This window comes from Pieris rapae, chromosome 21 (genome assembly GCF_905147795.1).
Source record: "Pieris rapae chromosome 21, ilPieRapa1.1, whole genome shotgun sequence".
Taxonomy (NCBI): Eukaryota; Metazoa; Arthropoda; class Insecta; order Lepidoptera; family Pieridae; genus Pieris; species Pieris rapae.
Window position 1 is genome coordinate 4,401,135 of NC_059529.1, and position 16,091 is coordinate 4,417,225.

Below are 16,091 nucleotides of genomic sequence, written 5' to 3' on the forward strand. Positions count from 1 at the left end.
AAAAGTTTCTTATAATTTATTAGCATTTTCCTTAATTTTGATGATATACAAAATATAGCTATTTAATTTTGTGCCTAGATGATAAATTTACAAACAGTAATTTTGTATAAGAAAGAAGTGGGAGGAGGGAAGGAGGTCCTCAATAAAAATTAGCTTTAGGTATCAGGATTTTTTATACATACCTATTTTTAGATTATTTTTTATTATTTCAAGAAATTTAATTAGTTGTAGTTTTGTACATAAAGTATTCTACTTATAGATAAGTTAAACAAAAGGTTTTTTTGGTAATTTGAATGCAAATTGTTTCTTTATTTAATTACCAACAAACATTTCGCATTTATAAAAAAGAAAGAGTAAATGTATGTATATGTGCCATTTCTAGGAAAATAATACTAGTATTAGATCTGTGTGCAAGATGAAGAATGTTGCATCAGCAACAAAAATAATGTTGTTATACAATTATTATGATAAATATAAGGTTCTAATTTTTTTCTCATAATTGAACATAATACACTACCTGTTTCACACTATCCTCCAATTCTCCGCCTGAGTTTGTAAATTCTTTAATCTCCTTCAACTCCGACATTCTGAATCATAAAAAAATATACTACCAATCATTAATTATTAATAGTAATGTTTATACAAATTAAAAGTAAATATAATATAATAATAAACTTTAGTCATTATATTACGTATATTTTTTAAGGTTTATTGTTCCACTATAGATTCTGGTATATACAATTAAATTACTTAATTATTTAATATATCAATTCGAAGTTTTATACTTACATCGACTGTAACAGTTCATTCATTTTTACTAGTTCATTTTGTATTTCAGTCTGTAATTGTTGTTCGGCCATTTTTAAATATTCTGTTACTTTTGCAATCAAATATATAAGAAATAATTGCTGATTTGTTGTAATAGCATTAAGTATTTGGATTCACTGACGACTATTACAGTTTCGGTAACAAAATTTTAAATTTGTTTGACAATTGACATATTAACCAGTGACATAATTTTTATATTATGCCAAGTTTCATTTGTCCTACTAACCAAGAAGGGAACAATAAAAATATTATTATTGCAGCTAACTAAACTACCTACAGATAGAACTACACATTTAATTCAGTATTGCATACATTATAACATCTACGGATATCAATTTCTATTAATACATTTTGTTGACATGGCGTTTTATTGCCTTAAGAGAAGTATAACTTTATAAAGCTATATATTCATCATTCATTACCATACTATCATACAAAACTATTTGTTATAGCCATACTGATTATGTTAAGACATTTTCAATAACTTGTCAGTTCTAGCCTTATAGGTAATTAGGGTTGTGATTGGGGTCTCTGGAGGCGGATTATTTATCGGCTGTGGTCCGTGAATGTCAACTGTCAGTTGTATATACGTAATATGTTTCATTGTTTGTTTTTTGGAATCGTGAGTTGTGTAGTCGTTTCGTAAAAATTGTTTTACTTAAAAAGAGTGTATATTGTATTTTTCAATTAACTTTGTTACTTTAACAAGCAACAATGGAAGAAGGTGTTTGTGTTAAAAATGAAGAAAAAAATATCGATATCAAACAAGAGAGCATGGAAACCATTAAATTTGAATTTGATTCTGGTAGTGAAGATAGTAGCAAAGGTGGCAGCGGTGGATATCAACGGTGGGCGCCCAATTTGAATGGAGTCAGAAAGAGTGCATTTACGCCGTACAAATCAGTGCAGTGTACAGCACTCACCAATTTACAGAGAGGTGAACTTATATCTGTCTTATTCTACCGTATTAGACATTACTATCGATTATCTATTTCGAAGGATTTGAATAAGTTGTGAAGTGTTCAAGGTCGTCATTGTAGGTAACACGCAGGCGCGAGTTCCGGAGCTGCCTCAGCCCGATTGTAGCTTTCACGCGAAGGCTGGCCGCGGCGAGATATCCCGCGAGGACGTGAAGCTGGAGCAATATGTCGATACCACGGACGAGCATGGCCTCACCGCCCTGCACTGGGCCGCTAGCTATGGACAATTAAATAGTTGCCAGGACCTTGTTTGGTAAAAAACCCTTTGTTCTTTGTAATTTCTTTGTCTATTGTTTTCACTCTTAAATTGAAATCTTTAAATATTTGTGAATATCATCTTTTGTTTTACTGTAATTGTTCTTTTACATTAAATAGGAGCCAGACAAGGCACCAAATGTGTCAATGTTTTTATGTTATGAACATGATTATTAAACACAAAAGGTATATGATGTGGAATTTGTTATTGTATGCAAATTATCTAACTTCATTGTATAATAAGCTCTAAACATTAGTTGGCCTTGCTTATTTAATAATTTCAACCTTAATTTATTTTGATTATAATAAGCATTTTTCTAAAATTATTTTGGTTTCAAGCCTATTAATAGAGAATAATTGTTACCTTTAAGGTTTATAAAATTATGAGTCATAATAAATTGGTATATTATTATTATAATAATCAAATTGTTGTTTTTTTTATTGAAAATTATAATATTGATAAAATAGATGAAGACAGTAACTTATTTTAAAACTTGTATGTACTATAATCAACAGGTATATTTATTTACTATTTTATAATATACAGCTAAACTGCATTTATATCTTAATTTTCTTGTACTTTGACTTAGAACCCCAGGAATCAATAGGTATATTAATATTTGATTCCTAGTACAATGCTTGTTTTTTGGAGTAAAAGTATAAGTATCATTTACTATACCTTTATAAGACATAAATAAATCAGTTTTTTTGTATGGTATGGTAAGTCTCATTATCATATCTATATAATTGAAAGAATTTAATTGTAGCATCATATGTATTGTCAGGTGTGGTGCTAATGTTAACATGCGGGGCCCTGAAGGTGAGACAGCATTACATCTGGCTGCAGCTGGTGGACATCATGAGGTTGTCAAATTTCTCTTGAGTGAAGGAGCCGATGCTGACATACAGGATGACGTAAGGGCCAAAAAAATTTAATTTACAGTGTTATATTTTAAATTTAAATGTTTCGTCACTGAGGTACAAGCTTGCTGGATTTTAAGGAATGGACTTTCACTCTTCACCTCAATATAGTATATTTGGAAAATTTTGTTTATATCCTCATCATTTTGTAATGACAATGTGAACATATTGAGTGGCTCCTTTTTTGCGTAGTTTTTTAATTAACAACGTTAATAATTTTAAACCCTTTTTGTTTTAGGTCATTCATTATACGGTCAGGTTCACATGTTGAAATTCTTTCTTGCCATTATGCGTCTTAGTCTCTCTTGCTTATTCTCATAGAAATGCTATAGAAGCTTGTTTTGTAATAGTATTTCAATAATTTTTCTAGATGTTTTGCCGTCAGTAGCGTTTATATTACAACTTTGGCCATTTCAATTTGTTATAGAAAAATGGTTATTTTCAATCTCCTTTAACAACAGTTCATAAATGTCTTGATAGTTTTTTATTTCACCTATTATTATTGGATATATACGAGCCCCGATGCAAAATAGTTCGTCTAGCAATGCAAAGCGTAAAATATAGAAAGTAAGTACTGGTAAAATAATTAAGAACGTTTAGTAAAAAGTAAACTACAATCGGAGGAACATTTAAAAGTTTATTTTAATATATTTGAAATTCTTCCATGACTTTACATATTATAAAAAACGTAACGCAAAAGTATCAAATAGTTCGTCTACCACTTAGTTGTGTCGCTTTTGCTCTTAATGACAGCTTCAATGCGAAGAGGCATAGTTTCAACCAACACTGCACACTGTTCAGGCGTAATTGACACCCAGACAGCCAAAAGTTTAGCCTTTATGTCTCTTCGATCTTGATGGATTTTTACGCACAACTTTTTTCATTTTTCACCATAGGCTTCGATCGGCGACAAATTCGGACGTTTTTGTTATCTTTGCAGTATTGCAGGAAGCACCATCCTGTTGAGAAATATAGGAATGTTGATGGTTAAGTGGCGGAATAGAGGGCAATAGATTCTCTTCCAAAAGGTTTTGACACCTTGCAACATTGATAAAACCTAACAAAATGCATTCCACCAACACCTAATGCAGACATGCAGCCCTATATCATAGTTTACCAGCTTGTGCACGACGATTATTTTCGACAATTTTCTTCAGGATTCTGTTTTTTACTGCACTTGTGATGAGTGGTCGACCAGTTTTCTTCAAACAAGAAGTCGTTCTATTTTAGTGCTGAAAGATAGATTGGAATGTAGACCTGAGAAGTATCAAGTCTTTAGATATTTGGTAACTTGATTTGCCAACATCGACCACACAAACTATTCGCTTTCGAAGCTCTCATACGAGTTTGCCACGACACATAAACACTGAAATTTTCAGAATTTCTACTGTCTCACTTGACGAAATGAGATACAGTATTACGTTTACAAATTTAAATTATGCAACATAATTGTACAAAGAAGGAATAGTCTTAGTTAAATCACCGAATAGACGAACTATTTTGCTTATAACTTCTTGGAATCTATAACAGGGTATGCATAAATTTAAGAAGCTAAAATAGTTTATTGGTTCATAATTAAGAAATAGCATAAGTAACGCGACATGTTATAGTAGAACAGCTTAATATTTTATAGATATATAAAATATCTCACAGAGAAAATTTCACACTAGACGAACTATTTTGCATCGGGGCTCGTATATATACCACCAAAATATGAAATGCCTCAGTCCTTAACCACAAGATGCTATTTTAGTTAATATTTTACGATTAAGATAGTATGCGGTCTTCCCTTGAAAACAGGTCATTAACAGCTCATCTTTATTTAGTTTTGTTTAAGTCACCATAAATACTTTATAATTTCAGTCTGGTAGCACAGCTCTAATGTACGCCGCCGCCGCCGATTTCCCTTACACCTGCAATGAACTCCTCATCCACGGAGCTGACCTCACCCTAACCAATGACTATGATCAAGATGCTTATACTTTGACTACTACAAATAATTGCAAATTAGGTAAGTAGCATTTATTTCTGTAAAACCTCAATGATGTCCGAATAATTGATTACAAATTTGGTGTGAAAATAACAGATTGGAACTATTTCATCTTCAATAACCCTTGGTTTTTTACTTTAAAAAAAATACGTTTATTTTGGAACATAATTTAATTCGTACCTGTAGGCATCCCTATTCATCGGCAAAGAAGACAGGGTGTAGGCCTAACCAAACTATTTGTGATAAATTGTTTTACTGCTATAGTTAATAGTTAGTTCTTTATAGTAAAGAAGTGATAAGCACGAGTTAGCACTAATACGACTTAGGGTCCTTCAAGAAAAGAGCGTACCAATTCTTAAAAGGCCGGCAACGCACTCGCGATCCCTCTGGCATTGAGTGTCCATGGGCGGCGATATCAATTAACATCAGGTGAGCCTCCTGCCCGTTTGCTCCCCGTTCTAAATAAAAACCAGTAGAAATGTTTTTTTTATAGGTTTATCAAAAATTAATGTTAGGGGATCCCCCGAAGCTAAATATGTTAATTAAATTATATTTTCGCCTCTGTTCTCCCGTCAGAATGATCAATGAGTATTTAAATATATGTTTCAAGCTCTAGAATAATTCTTAACTCAGCTAAAAGATTTATTTTAATGAATTGATGAAATTAATTATATTATTCTTTCAGCACAAACTGTGATAGAAAACTTCTTGATTGGCTGCCTCAGCAAAGTTTAAGAGGAGATAAATAATTCAGTTTGCTTTGGATCATACAATCACAGCCGATTCATTTGCTTACAGTGAAGTTAATGAAAATACAGGGATTTAGTTTATAACAAATAATATATTTATATAATTTTAAGTTCAACATATACAAACGTGATGTAAAACGACTCAATAGACAGACAATATAAAAGTTATCCTTAAACCTACACCTTGTGTATTATTTATACCCATAATAAAATATATCTAAGTTTATTCCCGAACTATTAAATCAAGTTATAACTTGAGTCGAGGTTAATCCATAAATTTAGTTATTTATTAACAAAATAATTAGCACCATTAAAACATACAGTATATTAATAAAAAATAGCTTTGGTCTATTGGCAATTGTAGACAATAATAGTGTATGTCTTTTAGTTACTTTTTATATACCAAATTGGCATAATTGGATTGAAAATATTGATAGCTTATATATTTTCATATGAAAGGAAAGTTAAGTAACTAAATGTTTTATATAAATCACTAATGAAAGTAAAATAGTCCAAGAGCTGTGGATTTAATTTCTATCACAATTATTTTGTCTTGTAAATCTTTTTGTACCAGTAATATTTTTTATAAGTACCCTACTCCTGTATGTGTTTTTAAGGATCAATAAAAAAAAGGCATATTTCAATTGAAAATATTGATTGCCTATGATATTTTTCAATATGAAAGGAATGTTAAGTAACTTAATGTTTTATATAAATGACTAATGAAAGTATAATAGTCCAAGAGCTGTGGATTTAATTTCTATCACAATTATTTCATCTTGTAAATGTTTTTTGACCGGTTTCCTTATAAGTACCCTACTCCTGTATGTGTTTTCAAGGATCAATAAAAAAATTATTAAATTACTCTAAAATTGGTCCCATTTAGAAATAATTTTTGTATTACATGTGATAGTTTAAAAATCTCATATTTTTTTCTAAGGGTTCGACACAACATCAAAAATTTACAATTTGGACTCAGTGAGCCAATTAAATGTCTGTGGTTTTCTGTTTGCCTGTGGATTGATTAGAATATTAATAATGCTGGGCCTATCTGTCACTTTGACGGCTTCCTTAAGAGCGGCCTCAATCTCTTGGGTGGTGCGGCAGAGATGTCCAGAGAAACCGAACAATTCCATCATTTTTTCATATCTCACTTCGCTGGATAGAGCGGTTGGTGGCGTGCTGAGAAATACAGTTATTTATTCAATCTTACCAAAATAGAAGGATATTTCGTTATAATATTTATAAAAAAGTAGATATAAATGAATTTGCAGTTTAATTGAAATTTTGAAAAAGTATAAATTTATTTATCCAGCTAATCCAGAGGTGAATTTTAAAGGGACTTTCAAAAAATGGGTTAATGTTGGAATTAGGTAACATTTAAGTTCATAGTAATTCTATGAGGGGAAACTATGAGAATTTGTATAAATAAGGGAAGTAGCGAGTCAACCGTCGAGACAAGTGTCTCTGACTACTTATGGGGGCTATCTCATACTCATGTTTTAACATAAAAGTTGAGAAACAATAATTATTTTTACTTTTATTTTATTTATTTTAGTGTGATGATATATTTAAGCTTTTAAGTGTGTGTGTTCTTTTTGCTTAAAATCATATATTCCAGAACAATCCATTAAATTGGTTTAGTAATTTTTGAGATATTTATAATATACATATTTATTTATTTATTTAATACTAAATACATAGCACACAAAAATGATAGTGTGGTGGAATAGAAGCAAGAACATCAAACAAATTTACTAAGGTCCAATCTAGAACGTCAAAATAAAACCTAGTTCCAAAACCACTATTTCTGTATAAAGTTTGACATTTGACAGCGTTCAAGACTTGAAATACAGATAATATTGACCTTAGACAGATGACATTATATATAATATAGATAGGTTAAGATTAATAAGTGTAAGATTATATAATTTATTGCACTACAAATAATAAAAATAATTACCACTGTGCGACATCACCGCTCCCCTGTATATCCTGCATCATCTCTTTATCAAACCCGCTGTATATTCCGTTATTGTTTACAATAACGATAATGACAGGCAGTTTGTAACGGAACATCGTTTCGATTTCCATACCTGAAATGACAATTACATAGGAGTGCTGACCGGGATTGAAGACCGAGTAATGGAGCTTATAAAAATGTGTGCGTATACGTATACAAGTGTACACACGTATGAAGTGAAACTTCTTTATGACCTTATTTTTTTTTAAATAATCTAATATATGCAACTTTACAGAAATTGGTTAAATAAAGTTAAATTAGAGAATTTCTCAGTTAAATAAAATTGTAAATGTAAATTCTGAAAAATATATAATACATATTTCGTAAATTAATTAACTCCATTTTACAGAATTAGAATTTAATTAATTGTAACAGCATTATTACTATCATTGATATCGTGATTATATATTTTTGTTTTGTCGAATCAACCGTGGTAACCGTAACGGAAAAATGTGACGCGTAACCGAAAAATGTGACGGTATTTTTTATCCGAATGATATGGATGTTTCACTTCAAAAAGTTATTGATGATATAGGTAGATTGGAGAACTATGAATATACCTGAAAATCCAAAGGCCGAGTCGCCTTCTACGCAAACTACGCGTTTGTTAGGTGCGTGGTCCCGACACCACATGGCCGCTGCCACTGCGAAACCCGGACCCACCTTAAGAAAATCAGTGTACATAGTAGTAGTATACATAGTACATAAGTAGTATACATAGAGGAACCGGTGAACTTCACAGAACTAGTACCATATTTATAAAACAGATCTGTTTTATAGGCGACTTCCTGTTTCGACGAAATAAACTTTTAATGACAGCTCAAAAACTCATGAACATTTTGTATTTGAATTTTTTTTTCAAAAAAATTCCAATTGTTATACAATAATTTCACACACATGCGCACATACACACACAAACACGCATGCATAGAATAAGTTCATAGCTATTCTTTTTAGAATTTATATATAGATAAGGGAAGTAACGAGTCAAAAAAGTTGTCTCATTCTCATTTATGTAATGTAAAAATTTGAGAAACAATAAAAAAAATTAAAAACTATGGAAAGTCCAGCCAACTGTCAGAAATGTCACTTAATTTCATATATTAAGCTTAGTGTAAGTTATGAAACTTTTTTAACTGTTCTCTAATTAACGACTCGTTATTTGACCATCTACCTCCAAACTTCCCTCGTCCATGTAAATTTAACTCCCTTCTTTCCCTCCCATCCAGTCCTATCGGCAAAATGTTAGGGAAATTTATTTCTGTTAATCAATTAAACTTATAGGATTCTCCCCTCCATAACTTGTAGTATTATGTTAACCTCTTGTATATATTGTATAATATATACAAGAGGTTATATAAATAATAATTATTATATATCTGTGATTGATGTAAACTTTGTGTGTGTTGTCTTTTTTTGTGAAGTCATTTTTGTTTTGGGTAACTCTGCTTAGATTTAATTCAATCCATCAAATCTATCCTCACCGTGATAATGCTTAGAACGTGACATTGGCGGAATTGTGATTGACACAGAAGTCGCCATTAAAAATAAAGTGAAGTGAAGTAAGTTATGAAACACCTTACCCCCATAGTGCCAAAAGTGCCTGCATCCAACCGATGTCTCGGAAGATTATTCAGAAGCATCCCTCTTCCAATATCCATAGTGTTCGCTCCTTCACTCACTATAATGGAATCTTTAGGTATATTCGCCTGCACAGCCTTGAATACGGCGTAGTAGTTCAACGGAAGTGATTTGTCGTTTGCTTGAGCCTGGAAATTAACTCTGGCATCTTTTACTAAGAATGGCTTTGTTTGTTCCTTTATATAAAATACTAGCTGACCTGGCAAACGTCGTTTTGCCATGTATATAATTCATAATAAAAATAGGGGTTCGATCGTAGAGGGGTGAAAATTAGAGGTTGTATGTATTTTTAAATGCTGTATCATAAAAAATAAATAATCTAAAATTGAAAAAAAAGGTGTGGACCACCCTTAACATTTAGGGGGATGAAAAATAGATGTTGTCAGATTCTCAGATCTACCCAATATGCACACAAAATTTCATGATAATCGGTCAAGCCGTTTCGGAGGAGTTTAACCACAAACACCGCGACACGAGAATTTTATATATTAGATATATTATAATCTCTCAATCAATCAATCTTAGAACTTATAATTTAGAATTTAGTATGAGTTTGTGCATTTTAAAACTGTGCTTTATATTTATATTTGAATGTGTATTCCGTTTTGGGTTTTGTGTATAAAATAAATATTTTTAATATTGTTTCATGAGTAGCTGTAGGAGTACTTTAATAAATTAATAAATAAATAAGTTTTTATAATTGATTTGCTAAAAATTTTTTTTTGTATAATATAGGGATGGCACCATTTTAATATGGAAGTGTATTTGTATAACACGTGGTTGATCTAATTTTGTGGTCCAAATAGAAATAAATAATTATTAAAATTAGAAATTTAAGGACGCGATAATTAATCCATATATGCGTACGCGCAGGAAATATGTAATTAGCAGCCTTGCGTTCATAAAAAATAAACAAGTACAAAAGCACCGTAACTAGTCTATCCCTTTCAATCAGGGATTAAAGACAATGTGAGAGAAAGAGACAAAAGAGTGCAATTTTGAATGGGAATTCTTACCTCGACAAATTCAGTATTCTTCTTCTGTTTCTCCTTCAGTGCCTGCCACCAGCCACCACTTGGCTGTAGGGAGAACTTCTTATTCGCAAGGTTCTGCGCAAGCGCATGTACGAACGGTTTTATATCGGAATGTACAGCGACTTCAGACTTAACACTATTGTGGAATTCCTCTGGTGATATATCCACCTGAAATTGTTATAAGGAATTAATCTTTGGATAAATATGGCCAATTCCATCGTTTGATAGTTGTAAGGGTATGGACCAGGACCAGGATTTTAATGGACTTTTATCATGTAATAGCGTACACCAGTGATATGATTTATATTTGCTTTAAACTAGAACAAAATGGAACCATATGAAAATGGTTAAAGGAGGCTATAGTGTAATGGTTTCAACCTTACAAACGTTGTGGAAAAGAAAAAAACTTGGCGATTAAAAAGAGTGACGGAGAGTTTATTGCCAGTTCTTCTCTTCCGTTCTACGCCCTTGATTTGAGAACTGGCAGTAAATGGAAAATTAGAAGTATTTAATGTATATTTCTTTTTTTGACGTTCATAAGTGTACATTGTGGTTTATATGAATAAATGATTTTGAATTGAACTGTAAAGAAATAAAGATTATTGATGTGAAACATGTATAGCCGCACGTAAAACCGATTTCTGGCGTGGCGACGCATGCCGTGGCGACGCGTCGCCACGCTATGTGATATACAGTCTAAATGCAGTAGTAAATTTCACATTAAAAATATTTAATGAAAATAATGTTTATTCAACAAGGTCATCGTTATCTGAAAAAAAATCGTAATATTTTATTTTATCATTATGATATATTTAGTTCCTATTAGTTCCTACTAGTCTGAACTTTTCTGCATATTACATTTACAAAATAATGTCGATGTTTCACATCTACCAGGCGTCCCGTGACGGCTCACATTTTTTTATTTATATTTATTATAATTATAAATAAAAAAAACATGCCTGAATAATTTTGACGTCCGGCGCGAATCGTGGCACTTGCCCAAAGTGGAGCATCCAATTTAGTCTAGCCCCGAGGAGTAGTACCACATCTGCCTTGAGGAGGGCCTGCGTACGAGCAGTCGACACACAGTATGGCGACTCATCCGGAACCACGCCCTTGCCTTTAACCAATCAATAGTAGTACAACGTTTTTTTAAAATCTTCTATCAGGTTGGTTGTTCAGATAAATAAAATCCGTCATTAAAAAAAAAGACTACAGTTTACACATTCGGAAAGCGACACTCGATTGCCTTTTTTGATCTGTTTTACACACAAATGTGTATTTACGTCAAACGGATCAAGTACGGAAAGGTTCGTTTTTTTTACCAAAAACAAAATGTGTGTCCACGCCTAGAAGAAAAACTTATTTGTCGTAAAAGGTTAAAAATATTTTCAAAATGTTTATCTGTTGCCATATTCTACGTTTGTAGAAAAATCGACGCTCACCATAAAACAATCTAATATGTTCATTATAGTTAACTTCAGGGTCAGTTTTTTATGACGGTGGTGAATCTAGGCGCCATCTTGGATTTGGACAATGGTTCAGGGTGGGACCGAGTTGGGACTAGTAGATTGTGATTAAAAGGGCACTATAATTGCTGGCCATCATTTAAGCTATAGCAGTAATTAGTATGAATCAATCGAAGTTAATTTTTTTAAGATAATTAGTGGTCTTCTGCTCGCTTTTCACCCAAAGGACGATTTTTGCTAATGACGTTGTCAATATCAATTTTGTGACTACAATTCGCTGACATTTTTAGCCTATCATAACATCATATTATGATATGAGAAAGGAAAATCTTACCCATAGGTGTAGGCAGGAAGGGTATTTTTGTATTCTCCACCAATTTCCGTATAGGCTCCTCTGCTCTTCCATAAGCCGCGCCTTTGCCTACAATCACCAGTGGGCGCTCTGCCTTTGATAGTACCTCCGCAGCGCGATCTACTAAACTCGGATCGGGGTGCGCAAGTGTCAACGGGCCGGCGTTATAGAAGTCCATCGGTACTTTATCTTCATCCACCTCTGCCTTAAATTAAATAACTTTATTCAGATTATTTAGTGACTTTAGAAAAAATATATGTACAGCATATACTTAATTAGAATTCTGACGTTAAACATTCAGAATTTTAATGCCGCCAAAATGCTTGTCTATTGTCTAGGCAAGATGGCGTCGCACCAATCGAAATCACTTTGGTGCGACGCCATCTTGCCATCATTGTCACTTATAAAAATCAATATTTTATATAAATATTATGCTAATTATTTAATTTTATAATTTTTTTTTATTAACAATTAATTAATTCTTTATGCTAAATTATCCCCTCGATAAAGTGTAGTATAATGTTAACCTCTTGTATATATTATTACATATCTGTGTGTGTTGTCTTTATTTGAGAAGACAAATATTTCCTTACCATGTTAAAACTTAGAACGCGACATTGGTGGCAAAAAAAATTTAGGCTAGTAACGACCCCAAATCCCATGATGATTTTATTAATGCGTAGTTTAAGACCTGTGTTAATGAAATTAATTCCTATTTGCTTCTGGAAGCTTACCGTTAGTAGAGTAGCCGGCATATCCAGGTATGCGACACCCGGTCGGCCAGCACATGCGCTTCGAACAGCTCTTTCGACGTGTAAAGGAATCAGCTTCGGTGATGGAGGTCTCACCGCGTATTTGCAATAAAGACGGCTGGATTCCACCTATATGTGAATGTTATGCTTATGATTAAGCGGAATTAGGTTTATGTATCATAGTAGTTGTACCACAACATTTATGTATTTAAGTGGGAAAAGGTGTAAAAATATTTTTTCTATAATTAAATTAGTTAACAGTATATATACTGTGTCTTTTTATGTTTATTGGATTTTTTTAAACTTTTGTTTTTAAGGAATTTAAAATCTATACTGGTAGTGTAGCAATTCAGGCACCAAGTTTTTTTTAAGATCGTTTATTTAAAACGAAAAGCACAGAAATCACAATAAATAATAGATTAATAAACAATAAAAATAAAACATAGTTTGTAAATGGTATAGTTGTTTGAGTGACTATTTTATTCATGGCCGATATTATCACAACTATAACTGTTCTTGTAAAAAATATACATTCTAGCTAGAATTAAAATACTACGCGACGGAATCACGATATAATATTGTTTTAACTAGTGCAAATGGCGCCAAAAGGCACATCACAGCGCATGCGCTAAACCTGACGCTGTCAGTTGTCACTGTTGCAATGGCAATGCCATAAGAGGGCACACCTGTTGTAACTTTTTGAATTTACTCTGATTTGCATTGCAAAGATGCATTTCTGTTGCAACTATAAAATAATAAAACTGTATTGATGATACGGTAAAATGACAGTATTATCTATTGCAATCAATATTAATCTATTGTTTTAAAATGTAACATCTATTTCAAAATATCAGGAGAAATCAATTTTTAAAAATGTGGAATTTTGTTTGTTTGCAAGCATTTTATAAGTTTTGTACCCACAATCAAATACCAGTTTATGTAATAGTAGTAAAAATAATCCTATTTAAGCTTATTATCTAATCTATTGATTAGGACAATATTTCTGAAATAAAATATTTTTTCAATTTCCATCTTATCACTGAGTAGGCAATGTATTAATATGTAATTATACAATGATGGAGTAACTTGAAATTTGAAAAGAAAATTACATTATTCTATTTCTCCTTGACAAAACTAATTATAGAATTAATTGTTGGTTAACTACATAATTAGTTTTTGAATAATTTATATAAGTACTTGGTGGTAAAAGAGTAAAATAGAGAGTAATTTTTTTAAGCTTAAGAATTTACATATATCAATCTTATAAATTTAGATAAAAATGTTCCAAATGTTTGGAATTAACCGATTTTAATAGAGTTAAGGTAAACTAAGAAACACATAAAATACATCTGTGCACAGATAGATATTTTTGCTCTGAAACTTATACTTAATTTATTATGGATATTGCAATTATAAATATCTATCTATCTCCTTGTTTTGTTACTCTACACCAATGCTTAAAACATACATTCAATTAATAATAGTTATCATTAAAAACTGTTAATAAAGTTTTAAATTCAGTGAGCCTGCACACATTATAATTACCTGTAGCCATTCCTGGAATCCCCCGATGCCCTCATGATCTTCTGGGCAAGAGCCAGCAATAACCAACAGTGGCCAACAATTCACTTGAGCATTTGCCATTCCACCAATGCAATGCAAAAGGCCTGGTCCTGATACAGCAAGACATACTCCTGGCTTTCCTGAAGTTATTTAAATTACAATTAAGTTTGTTTTTTTCTACAAATAAAAAAGGATTTTTTGAAATTATTAATTTAAGTTATCTGCCTTCTGCATAATAACAATATGTAAAAACTGTGAGGTGATCACAGGGATCAGTTTCAATTCAGGATTTTATCAATGGAATTTTAACTTTAGTATTTTGTATAGCAATATTACTTTCTGTATTTTGTGATTTTTTATCTTTTATTAATTTATCCAATTTTTGTTGTGGCCTCTACTCCAAAATGTAATCTATTTCGTTAAAAAAATATAAGTTTCTTGATACTTCAAAATTATATGTAATAATAATTTTTATAAATGTATTATTAATACCTGGAAAACTTAAGCTAGAATATGTTTGACAGTTTGGTTTAGTGAATAAATTAATGTTAAACTAAGGTTTTTAAATAAATACAATTAAATTAGTATTAGATTATATGGTTAGCTAGGCTAATCATTTACTTGTAAAAATAGCAGTATTATTATTAAATGTTAATAAAATTTATATCATGTATCTATAATCTTGTTAATTACAGAGATATGATAATTGTGTAATTACATGGAAAATAATAACATACACATTTTTAATAAAAAGTGTAGCGGAAAAATTATATAGTAATAAAATACCTGTGAGATATCCAATGGCCTGGGCTGCATAAGCTGCTGCTTGTTCATTCCGCATACCTACATATTTGATTCCAACCGATTGAAATGCTAGGGATGTTTCTATTACTGGAATACCAACTATTCCAAACACATATTCTATTCCCTGAAAAGAAATTTGTTAAGCATTGAAAATTAAATTCAACATAGTACAGAACATTACAATTATGCGGAATTACTCACCTGTCGCTTTAAGCTTTCAGCCAATATATTATTTCCATCAATGCCCATATTTTGATTCAACTTTTGCGATACGTGAAGATATCTCCTAAGTATTATTGGAGTAGTGCGAAGTACACGTCCTAAAAACATAATAATAAAAATATCAAACTACCGAGTTAATAGAACAGTGGTCCTGTAGTTAGCGATAAACAATTTAAGATAAAGTAAGTAAAAATAAAACCTGCTGAATTTCTATACTTTATAGCTGTTCCCCCACTTAGTAATTTAATTTTATGCTCTGAGTGTATGCTAATAAGGATACAAATTAAATAACAAAATCTATACCTTGTTATAAGATTTATGTATCTGGAACGACTAAAATATATATAATTTCAAGACTATGTAGACCGTAATAATGATTAGTTTGTCTGTAGAGTATAGGTTTTGATTTTTGAAATATAAAAAGTTTAATCACAACATAATCCGACTCACGAAAAATGTTCTACGGATTTTTAAAGAACTAAAAATTATTAAGGAAAAATACGAAATC

General features: G+C 31.4%; 2 protein-coding genes across 6 annotated transcripts; one reads left to right on the plus strand and one right to left on the minus strand.

The window, feature by feature from the left end:
* Positions 1-1,418: 1,418 nt before the first annotated feature.
* On the plus strand, positions 1,419-5,903 carry LOC110998131 (DNA-binding protein RFXANK). 2 transcript variants are annotated; one of them, XM_022266596.2, is made up of 5 exons: positions 1,419-1,765; positions 1,848-2,061; positions 2,849-2,978; positions 4,848-4,995; positions 5,660-5,903. In XM_022266596.2, the coding sequence occupies exons 1-5, from the start codon at positions 1,543-1,545 to the stop codon at positions 5,707-5,709; spliced, it is 765 nt and encodes a 254-aa protein (XP_022122288.1). In that variant the 5' UTR covers positions 1,419-1,542; the 3' UTR covers positions 5,710-5,903. The 2 variants fall into 2 exon arrangements, with proteins under 2 accessions (XP_022122288.1, XP_022122289.1); XM_022266597.2 differs by having other exon boundaries at positions 1,421-1,765; positions 1,869-2,061.
* Positions 5,904-6,399: 496 nt separating this feature from the next.
* On the minus strand, positions 6,400-16,011 carry LOC110998130 (2-hydroxyacyl-CoA lyase 1). 4 transcript variants are annotated; one of them, XM_022266594.2, is made up of 12 exons: positions 15,887-16,011; positions 15,563-15,681; positions 15,344-15,485; positions 14,540-14,697; positions 12,977-13,123; positions 12,225-12,447; positions 11,381-11,541; positions 10,404-10,589; positions 9,330-9,515; positions 8,307-8,409; positions 7,687-7,819; positions 6,400-6,905 (listed from the first exon to the last, which is right to left on the minus strand). In XM_022266594.2, exons 2-12 carry the CDS (start codon positions 15,608-15,610, stop codon positions 6,686-6,688), a joined length of 1,707 nt encoding a protein of 568 aa, XP_022122286.2. In that variant the 5' UTR covers positions 15,611-15,681; positions 15,887-16,011; the 3' UTR covers positions 6,400-6,685. The 4 variants fall into 4 exon arrangements, with proteins under 4 accessions (XP_022122286.2, XP_022122284.2, XP_022122287.2 ...); XM_022266592.2 differs by having other exon boundaries at positions 15,783-15,891; XM_022266595.2 differs by lacking the exon at positions 15,887-16,011 and adding an exon at positions 15,800-15,867.
* Between the last annotated feature and the right edge of the window lie 80 nt (positions 16,012-16,091).